This window comes from Nematolebias whitei, chromosome 18 (genome assembly GCF_014905685.2).
Source record: "Nematolebias whitei isolate Nwh7 chromosome 18, NemWhi1, whole genome shotgun sequence".
NCBI lineage: Eukaryota > Metazoa > Chordata > Actinopteri > Cyprinodontiformes > Rivulidae > Nematolebias > Nematolebias whitei.
In genome coordinates this window covers 22,529,767-22,540,894 of record NC_056515.1, presented here as the reverse complement: position 1 = coordinate 22,540,894, position 11,128 = coordinate 22,529,767, and the positions used below count along the sequence as shown (strand labels likewise).

The 11,128-nt window shown below is 38.8% G+C and overlaps 2 protein-coding genes across 2 annotated transcripts in view; one reads left to right on the top strand and one right to left on the bottom strand.

Annotated features, from left to right (window-relative positions):
* LOC119424918 (Golgi phosphoprotein 3) overlaps positions 1-5,697 on the top strand; it is a 13,658-nt gene extending 7,961 nt beyond the window's left edge. Inside the window, exons 3-5 of the mRNA XM_037692437.1 lie at positions 327-441; positions 648-808; positions 3,737-5,697. Of these exons, the coding sequence (XP_037548365.1) occupies positions 327-441; positions 648-808; positions 3,737-4,000 (540 nt within the window). The 3' untranslated portion in view covers positions 4,001-5,697. The remainder of the gene's footprint in view (positions 1-326; positions 442-647; positions 809-3,736) is intronic.
* A 3,397-nt stretch (positions 5,698-9,094) lies between these two features.
* pmaip1 (phorbol-12-myristate-13-acetate-induced protein 1) lies at positions 9,095-9,855 on the bottom strand. Its single transcript, XM_037692438.1, has 2 exons — positions 9,760-9,855; positions 9,095-9,649 (listed from the first exon to the last, which is right to left on the bottom strand). The coding sequence occupies exons 1-2, from the start codon at positions 9,770-9,772 to the stop codon at positions 9,525-9,527; spliced, it is 138 nt and encodes a 45-aa protein (XP_037548366.1). The 5' UTR covers positions 9,773-9,855; the 3' UTR covers positions 9,095-9,524.
* Positions 9,856-11,128: the final 1,273 nt, after the last annotated feature.

The following is an 11,128-nucleotide window of genomic DNA, read 5'->3' as shown; positions in this document are numbered from 1 at the left end:
TGAGAAGGTGCTATTTATAAGACTGAGCTGAATGCAGCTCCTCAGACTGAAGAAGTCTTTCAGATGAAAGAAGAAACGTTTTTACAAATTTTTTTTATTTTTTTTTGAACGTCCAGAAGAACTCACTTAACTTTTTTAGATATGTTCTAACTGCTAAGTCTGCGTCTAACATGTTAGCGTGTCGTATTTTAACACGTTTTAACACTCGGTGTATTTTCCTGCCAATAAAAGCACTTCTTACTCTTCTTGAAATTCCTGCTTGTGCAGAATGAGTCCAGGTCAGAGAAAAGCATACAGTAACCAACAATTATCTTTTGTTTTCCAAGGTTATCTGCAAGTCTGATGCTCCAACGGGAGATGTGCTGCTGGATGAGGCCTTGAAGCATATTAAGGAAACCCAACCTCCAGAGACTGTCCAGAGCTGGATAGAGCTGCTGAGTGGTAAGATAAGCTGTACTGACTTTGCTAACCAAACTCGTCAGTAATATATTCATTTGAGCATACAAATAACATGTCTTCATTTGAATACGTTGTGCTGACTTGTTGTATTTATAGGATCTAAATGTTCTATTATTTTTCTTTATTAACAACGGTTAATAAAATTATAGATCAGTTGGTCTAAAAGTGGATTTGGCTTTGACTTTTAGGAGAGACTTGGAATCCCTTAAAGCTGCACTACCAGCTGAGAAATGTTAGGGAGCGTCTGGCAAAAAACCTGGTGGAGAAGGGGGTTCTTACCACAGAGAAGCAGAACTTCTTGCTTTTTGACATGACTACACATCCACTCACCAACAGTACAATAAAGCAGGTATGATGGCAATGTTTTGTTTTTCTAAAAATAACTATTTGCATACTGATTACTGTCTTTTACAGAAGAGCTAGTCACACCCTCAGTTTAATTTTCAACAGGTCTGACTTCCTGTTCAAGTGTCACAAGATCGTGATAACATTTGGTTAAAATGTAAAAGAGTATAGATAATCAGCTTTTTAATTTTTATGTTGCTTGCATGAAAGAATCAAAAGAAAACATTTCTGATTTTGATTTGTTTAATATAAGCAAAAAAATGCTTTATTGTTGTATCTGGAAAAAATTGACAGTATAATTTCAGATGCACATCAAAGCAGCACTGATTTTCACTAAGGCCTGAAGCATTCGGTAGATATGAACAAACGGGTTTTGTTCATGCGTGGCCATCTGTGTGATACATTATCAAAACTTAAGAGGGCAAAGAGAAATTACTTGCTTTTTATTTATTTTAGTTCAAATGTGACCTTGCTTTGTGCAGCACGTCATTAAGAATTAAAGATTACATTTCAATGTTAAAGTAACTTTTTTATTTACCTTGGTATGCTAGCTTATCAAACCCGTCAATATTTGCTTAGATATGAATGAACAGAAACAAGAATAAAATTAGTGTATAATAGATTTTTTTTTTATCATAAACTAGTGCAGTTATTGATTTTCAAAAATATTTTTGTGTGGGAAAATTCTGTTCAGTGATGTTCAAAGATATGTTGAATGTTTTAAATGCTCTTGTAGGTCCAAATGGCACAGTCTTATCATCTTCAGGCAGTACTTCATTTTAGCTCATCAAAATTACCGTAGTGTTTATAAAAAATATTGGGGATGCACCGATCCACTTTTTCCACTTCCGATAACGATATTTGAGGTTTAGTGTCTGTCGATACCGATCTGATGCAGAAAAACTGTGCTGAATTCCATTAAATAAACTCGGCGTGCTCTTTAGGGTGAAATCCCTGGAGATGCTTGATTAAGTTGGTAGTGTTATAACTGGAAGTTTTAGTGTCACCCCCTGGGACCGTCGCTGTGCACGTATTGCACATAGCTGTCAAATGTGTTGGCTGAGGTAGTGTGAAATAGTTCCAGACGGCTGATCCTTTCACTCGCTCCATTTTGAAATCAGTGCGGTGAGTTCGCTAGCGCGTGACGTCACTCAGAGCACAAAGCATAGAATCAGCGTGAATAGATCTGCCCAGTCGTGGATCGGTCACATTGTCTCCGATACCTGATCCAGAAGTTTTTCGATATCGGGACCGATATTGGTATCGGATCGGTGCATCTCTAAAACATATGAAGCATTTGACATTATTTTACAAAACTGGACAGTGACAGATGGACAGTAATATAAGTCAAAGCTGTCGCTGGTCAGTGTGTGTCCTGCGGGTTTTATTCCAGACCCCAGGCCCCACCTCCAGCCACAGAGGCTCCCAGTTCACCCCTCCCTCAGAAGCGGTAACCCACACTATCAATAAATCAAGGAAACGTGAATTAAGTCTTATCAATTATATTCAATCAAGGCAGGAAAAAGTACAGTAACAGCGCTGACCTCTCCAGTACAATTCAACATGGGATCAGGGACCAGAAGGGCCGATGTCCCGTGTCATTACTGATTTATAGGTCCTAGACTCCTCCTTCGCAGAAGGGGAGCTCAACCTGTCATGTGTATGAGGGGACGTGACTAAGTGGGATCTCAATGGATCTAACCTTCTTTGACGTGTTAGGAAATATGAGACAGTGTTTCAAAAGCCTTTCTACGTGATGTAGTGAGCAAAATGAATTCTATTCCTTGACAGATATTGAATCCCTGGGAGAGACTTTTTAGAGTTGCTGGCCCCGTTTAAACCAGTCAGAATCGGGTCATAATGTTGTTATAATCCTGTCTCTGAGCAGCTCAGAAACCCAGGGTCAGTCTAGATATTTTATTAACACTAATTAGCTCTTACACTCAGCTGACTGCGTGTAACCTGTCATTGTGAAACTACAGTATGTACACTGTCTGACCAAAAAAAAGGCACCTCCTAGATTTAACTAAGCAAACGGGTACAAGCCTCCTTTTGGATAATTACTGCATGAGTGATTATCTTTCAGCTGGCAACAAGTTATTTAACCCCAACTGGTGCAATGAGTTGCTTCTCATTTCTTAAACAACCATGTTGAAAGACACATGGCGTGGTCGTGGAAAGATGTCGGTCTGTTTGAGAAGGGTCAAATCATTGGCATCAAGCAGAGAAAACATCTAAGGAGATTACAGAAACTATTAAAATTGGGTTAAGAACTGTCCAACACATTATTAAAACTGGAAGGATAGTGGGGACCCATCGTCTTTGAGGAAGAAATGTGGCTGGAAAAAAATTCTGAGTGATCGTAATTGGCAATCTCTTAAACGTTTGATGAAATCAAATCGAAGAAAAACAACAGTAGCACTCAAGGCTGTGTTTAATAGTGAAAGGAAGAGCATTTCCACATGCACAATGTGAAGGGAACTCAAGGATTAGGACTGAACAGCTGTGTAGCCTGAAGAAAACCACTAATCAGTGAGGCTAACTGTAAAAAAAGGCTTCAATTTGCTAGGGAGCATAAAGATTGGACTCTGGAGCAATGAAAGAAGGTCATGTGGTCTGATGAGTCCAGATTTACCCTGTTCCAGAGTGATGGGTGCATCAGGGTAAGAAGAGAGGCAGGTGAAGTGATGCACCCACGATGCTTGGTGCCTAGTCATCAATGCAAGATCTTGGTGAAAAATGAATGCAACACTGGATGGAAATGGATCTTGTGACTTTGCAGAAGCTTATCGAAACAATGCCACAGTGAATGCATGCTGTAATCAAAGCTAAAGGCGGTCCAACAAAATATTAGTGTGTAACCTTTCTTTTTTTGGTGGCGACTTTTTTTTGCCAGGCAGTGTATAACACGTGTTCATCTTATCCTCTACAGCGTCTTGTCAAGAAGGTCCAGGAGTCCGTATTGGAGAAGTGGGTCAACGATCCCCATCGCATGGACAAGCGGGTCCTGGCCCTCATTCTCCTGGCTCACTCGTCAGACGTTCTTGAGAACGCCTTCGCCCCGCTCCAGGATGAACAGTACGACCTGGCCATGAAGAGAGTCCACACTCTGCTTGAGCTGGAGCCCGAGAAGGAGAGCGCAAAGCCCAATGCCAATGAACTGATGTGGGCTGTGGTGGCTGCATTCACGAAATGAAAAACACCTGATTGCTTGGACTGAAAGATCTGGCTATGTTCTGTGTTATTTAATTGGTTGAAGGACTTAATGAGACAGACTTCACTTTAATGAGACAATCTATTTTGGTTGAGGAGCCTGTTTATACATCTATTCTGGATGATGTTTTTGGTGGTAGTCCATATTAACCTGCAGTCTGATTGGTGGTGGGCTTCACCAATGAACCCTTTGTTGGATGGGATGGAATGAAAGACGACAGACTGCGGTAACATGAGGTAAGTTAGCTGCTACTGCAAGGTTTAAAAACATCAACACTATGAACAGAGGGGTTTCTATCCGTGTGAGATCGCATTAAATCTTGGATATGATGGTGATAGTGGTCATGATGAATATGAAAATTTCTACTGGAGCCAAGTTTCACTTCTGAAAAAACTATAACCTCTGTTTTGTTGCAAGATCTGGCCACAGTCTAAAATCTGTTTCCTTTTCTCTCACGTACTAATTCAAGGATAAATGGTAAATTCCATGGCTATCGATGCTCTTTGCACTCAAAAGATCTCCTGCCTCCACCAGCTCATTCCCACTGTGTTGGGGAATTTTGCTCAACGGTTACTGTTAAAACGGACTACCTGAATGTTTAACCCATTCTCTCTGTCTTCTCTCTGAAATGGTCTTCCTCATTGCATTTTGGAGGAAGACGGAGAGATTAACACCCGAGTTCAGTTCCTGTACCAGTAAAAGTGAGGTGGCCCTTGGAGACTTTGACACAAATGAATTACATTTAGAGTAAAGAGAATTAGTTTGCTGCTTTTGCCGAGGGCCTATTCTGTGTTTGTACAACGTGGCTATTCTTCCATATTTATGTTGCTAGTTGATGCTTTGGAGAAGCTTTCCATTTACCACATTCTGCCTGGTCATTGCCCTTTTGGTTTCTGTAGCGTTTATTGTTTATTGGGCTGGGTAACTCGCTAATGCTTGAAAAATGGTGGAACCCAGGAGCTTCCCAACGACGACAAATTTAACTTATTTTTGTGAACACTTCAAAATCATTCCTTTGGGCAAATTTAAGGCTTTTGCCTACGTTTCTAAAATAATTTGAATGAAATGACTTGGATCGCTGAACATCCATTAGCCTCGGTTTTTAAACCAAAGCTGTGGGTGTTTTGACCCAAGGGCAGCAGGAGGATTCTTTAAGGGTTACTTGCATTAATAGACTGGAAATGTTTAACCAGAAAGGCTAGTTTCAGTTTAAATGTTGTTCTTTATTGTTTTTGTTTAAAGAGATAATTTCCTCACTACTATTAGAAGGGTTTAGAAGTCTTTTGGATTTTCTGGTTAAAGATCATCAGCTTTAGAAAATCGGAGGCCTCCTTTTATGCATGAGTTTCCCACGTGACTCATCAAAAACAAAACTTGACTGTACACTGTTTTCCATTTACGAAGGAAAATTGATTTTCACAAACGACGTACCAAAGGGTATGACGAGTTCAGCTCCGTTTACAGCTGAGAGACCATGCATGCTTTTTTTTGGTGGGGGGCCGGGTACTTTAACGGATGTAGCGACAGAAAAGGCTTCTATGTAACTATTAGTCATTTTACATGTACGATCTAATGAAATTCAATGAAAGGGATCTTCTCTCCTATCCTCTATAATTCTGTATGCTTCTTTTGTATTACCACACAAAATAAAGTAAGGATCCTTTAAGTGCCTGAATTTACCCGGTTTTCCTGTTCTTATTTATTTTTTGCTTTAACAATTTGCTCAGATGATTTACACAAGTTGCGCCAGGCACTTAAACCTTTTGTGCACATTTATTTACAGATAGATGCTAAGTTGACTGAACAAATGGAACTATTTGTCTTTAGTTAATGGGTTGTCATTCTGTTCTGCAGAGAAAGGTATTTTTGACTCTTTGGGGGTCGCTGCAATTAGGAACCAACGCCTTTCTCTGGAAATGGATGGGACACTTTCCATTCTTGATGAGTGGCTCATTGTAAAAGCCTTGCTCTTCATAGTTACCAGTTCTCTGATCTATTTGAACAGCTAAATACAACTACAAGACCATACCTCTAATCATTATGAAATTGTTGGAAAGAAGAATACCTTTTGGAAGAAAGACACGCAAAGCTGTTCTGGTGGACCATCATCGCAATAAAGCACCTTAAGATCTGTGTTGAGGAAAACATTTATTGTCATGGTTTAAATAAATTGCTAAGGGAATATGTCAAACGAGGCCCACAGGAATTTTGCTCTTTTTAAAATATATTTTTCATTCCTAAGTGATTCAATAGGATTGCTACCATATTGTCCCAGAACGCTTAACGCTCTACATATTTTTGCATTTTTATCAGCTGCTGCCAAAGGCAAAGACGTGCAGGGACGTTTTCACATGTAACTGTGTGTGTCTCATGAATTTATCATGAACCACTTGACCAATTTTAACAAAGCTCTCCAATAGTACATCTACAACTGAACAACACTTGGAGTCAGCCCAGTTCAAGACGGCCACCATAGCCATCTGACTTTCAAAAACATCAATAAATCAGTCGGTTTTAGAGATATTGTGCAAAAACATTGCAGTGGTTGGAGCAGTCGTTCACAACACATGCTCCCAAGTGCTTATTGCACAAGAGCTTTGCCTGAAACTTTAGCGTTTAATGTTTGACTCAATCCTGCTCATCTGTTAGCAAAATATGTACATTTGAATGGATTTTAATGAAACTCAGAAATGAAACACTGGATGTACATCGATAACTGATTAACTTTTGGAGTTGATCCAATTCAAGCTGGTCGCCACAACTAATCAACATTACCCAGCACAAAAATGATCACATCAGTCAGTACAGCTTTTGAGACTAAATTTGATGTGTAGTAGCTGAGAGTCGTTCAAAACATGCTTTAAGCGTGACATTTCGTGATGGTCTATGAGATTGAAATAAGTCCAACTCAGTCACTTCTCAACAACATCAGTATTTTTGACTAAAACTGGCATGAAGATCAATTTATATGAATTGTTTCAAGGCATGATGCATCAAAATACTTGATGTTGCCCAACAAACTGAAAACTAAATTAAGATGGGTTGAGTGATCCTTTTTAAACTAAAGGAATAAATCAGGATATACTTTTTTATTTAATCTTAATGGGAGAAAAACAAAATTGTCTCGTTCTCATGGCAGTTTAAGTGTTGCCTTTTCTATGTTTGCTCTCAGCATCTTCTTGCATTGTCCCGTCATGGGTTACACAGTTATATTTGCAGTTATATTTAGTCTCCCCTGCCGAGACTAAATGGGACATGGGATGTGCTCCCTGGACCACTGAGATCTTTAGACGGTAACCTGTAACTGTTCCCAAATCCCAGTTTTTGATTAAATGTAACCAGACCCAGAGATTCAGTCCACGCTTCCAAGATCCGTCCATTCAATGAATGAATCATTTGGTTCAACATGCTACACAAGAAGCCTGTTATTATCAGGTCTCTATAGTAAATGAGTCCCCGAGGCTCAATGGGATTAACCTGTATAAATAAAGGGTGAATATTAAAGTTTAGCATATAGGCCAAGAGTTACTACATGAACCTGCTCTGGATGTGTAAAGTGGTGTGTTGCTGCCAGGCTGCCACTTGAGGGCGTTCTCTGAAATGTCTGATGGGAGGTCTGTTCTGATCCAGTGTCTGTTCTGATCCAGTGTCTGTTCTGATCCAGGGTCTGTTCTGATCCAGTGTCTGTTCTGATCCAGTGTCTGTTCTGCTGTCAGACTGACAGAAACAAAATATTCCTTTAAATTCACCACGGCGGTTGTTTGTGTTATCTACTATTCGATTTTTCATTGTTTTTCACACATTGACCTCTTTGTAATGTGACTGTTTTTTGCCCTTCCTAACGCATGATAAGTTTTCCAGTCATCTTATGTAGTTATTCAGGCTGATTTGTGGACATAAGTTCTCCTGGCAATAACTTCAAGTGGACTGGATGAATAAATTCCCACAGTCCTTCGGTTAGTACGGTGTACACTGCATATAAGATGAACAGCTCATCTCTGTCTTCTGTTTTAGTGAATGCAAAATAATATTTTAGTTATACTATTGGAGCCTATGTGTTTCATTTTTCTCAGAAATCAGAGTCTGTTCAGGGACTGACATCAGATCTGACTCCATTCCATTCCGGTTGCAACTTGTAGGGTCCTGACCGGACTACTGTTAATGATACAAGCCAATAAGGATTTTATCCTTCTGTGCATTATCTACATGATGAAACACATTCACTAAGTACTGTGTGTGTCTGGATTACTGAGATTCAAACAGACAAAGGTTTGGCATCACAGCTTTTCCTGTATGAGTCAGCCATGTAGAATTTTAATGTCAGGGCTGGTCTGGAATCTCCAGCGTTCCTAGTCTGAAGTCTTAACTTTAGTGGGGCATTCCAGTCGATTGTTTCCAACTTTGAAATTGGAAAACTTCCATAAATGGAAAGCAGAACAAGTCTACCATCTAGAAATGTGAGGGTGAAAGTCCTGCCAACTCACCCATGCACACTCTTGTTGTCAAAATAAGGACGTTTGTTTCTGCATTAAAAGCAGCCATGATGCAGCCTCAGGCTTAGCGTTCTCTGGCCGGTCACGTTCAGTGGCATGATTGAAATTTAAAAATGTAGAAACAAACAGCATTTAAAAACAACAACCTCATACCGCCACATAGGCTTTTTGCATAGACTTTTAATGTCTACCAGAAATTAATACCAACACAAAGTGACAGTTTTGTCACAGAATACAAGATATTACTGGTATAAAGTAACATGTCTGTTTCTAATTGGCCTTTATAGAAAGTGCTCAGGCAAGCTGAGAAAAAAAATAGCTCTTTTTTAAGAATAATTTATTAAATAAATCAAATATCCTTTCAAACACAACATTATAATTTTGGCAAAAAGATACAAAATCCTTAAAGTTGCGTTTTGAGTTAAAAACAAACCCAATAGTAAATATATTATTTAATCCTTGGGCAGTAAATATTACTAAATTGTATTTTTTAATAAATATAAGATGTCCTTTAATAATAAAGTTACACAAAATAAGAATAGAATTTTAAAAATCATTTTTACGTAGTGACAGCTTAGTTCTGTTTTTTTTTTTTTTTCACATTTATCAAAGGATATGATAAAAACAGTCCACCCAACAGTTTGAGAGGACATTTAAGTGTTATGTTTAAACAACTTCTTTTCTGTGAATTGTTTTTTAACCGAGCACAAGAAAGTCCAGATCCAAGACGTGTGGGAGTTGTAACAGCATCAGCAGATAAACCTCCATCGGTCCAGTCATCCACAAGCCTCACGGTCCACCACCTCCACACCTCTGTTTCTCTGCACAGTTCTGGTCCCAGTCCAAAGTCACCAGCAGCAACTCGAACAAGACTGGTGTCCATCCTCTTCTCCCGAGGGCCAACACTTGTCCACTGAAGATGAGTCCACATCCAAGATTTCTCTGAGTTGGCCTTTTTATTTTGGTTTTATGTCTTTTTTTTTCTCCTTTTAAACATGCTTCATCATGAAGTCTCATGATATCTTATACACAGTCTTGTAGTTGTTGACCAGTATTTCCAGTAGTTTGTAACTCCAGTACAGCTGGTCTCCAGCCTGTCGGAGCTCCCGGGCGCAGAGTTCGACAGCAGCAGTGAAATCTATGGAGAGAATGTCACAACATGAACAATAAAGCTAAAAATCTACAATTTAATACAATAAAATGGTAAAGTGAGTCTGACAGAAAGCAGTTCAAAGCGCTCATATTTACCTTGGCTTGCCATTTTCAGTGTGTTCTTACAAAAGAAAGCTTCAGGTTTCCTCACTCCGAGTGTGTTTTATGCTGCTGGCTTTGACAAGACAGGGCAGGTCTACACTAAGAATAGGAAGATGAGCTTATATAGTTCAGAAGTGACGCACCTGGAATCCCCAGCAGACAGAGATAAGCTCCTCCTACTCTCAACACTTGTTTACAGTATTTTTTATGATCTCTTCTAATCAGCTGGATTACATGAAATATCACCTTTACACTCTATTCTAGCTGTACAGTTTGAACAGAGTATATGACAATATTACATATATATTGAAAATATTCAAACATTTAAAATTTGAGGTAATTTATGAGCTGAAAGCCAACTGATATTTAGGGTATGGTAAATCACATGAAACACTATTATTAAAACTCTTGTCTAGCATAATCCCACCATATGGATTATTTATCTCAGAGTAGAGCTGTTGCAGGTTTAGGAGCTGTGTTTTGACCTCAGCTGACTAGATAATAAGGAGGACATGTTCGTGCTGCTTATCAGAAAGTACAGAACACTCATATCTATTTAAGTTCTGTAAACAAAGACAGGATCATCTAAATACGTTGAGGATTATTCAGAAAACGGCGTCTTTTTATTGTGAAACCATGTGGCTCCTTTAAATCGAAACCTTTCATGAAGTCTCTGCTGATGAGATTTTGAACATGTCACAACTTGCTACATAATTATTTCCTCTTCTTCTGGGTTTGGGAAGTCCCTGAAAAAAACGACTAAAAAAAACACTCGGCATGTGATCTATGACAAGTTTGCTGAATTGTATTCACGTGTCGACAATCATGATACACACAGCATGTTTCAAAATCGCCTTTAAACTGTGACCTTTTGTAATTTCTTTTGTATAAATGAAAACTGTGCAGCCAGTAAATCACGTTTGTGTGTGAGTTTTACTCAATGACTAACTTGTGATGTGGGATTAATCATGTTTATAGCACCTCGCTTTTTTATTTATCCTAACTTATCTGCAGATGTAATCACATGGTAAAGTTTTAAAACGGTCATATGAATAGTAAAAGATATTTTTTCCATTCGGCTTCGCTCCTGTTCTCTGTTTACATCAGTGCTTCCAGTACTAAAGTTTTATATATATAACAAATTTAAAAAGCATGATAGATTGCTTGCAATCAAACAACTAATGTATTGTATGTGGCATAATGTCCACTGTTTCTAAAAAGTTAAGTAATTCAGGATTATACGCAGTGGCGGCTGGTGGAGTTTTCTCTGAGGGGGAGGGGCTATAACTCAAAATAGACACACACACATACATATACATACCATACGTACATATATATACAGTGCCTTGCAAAAGTATTCGGC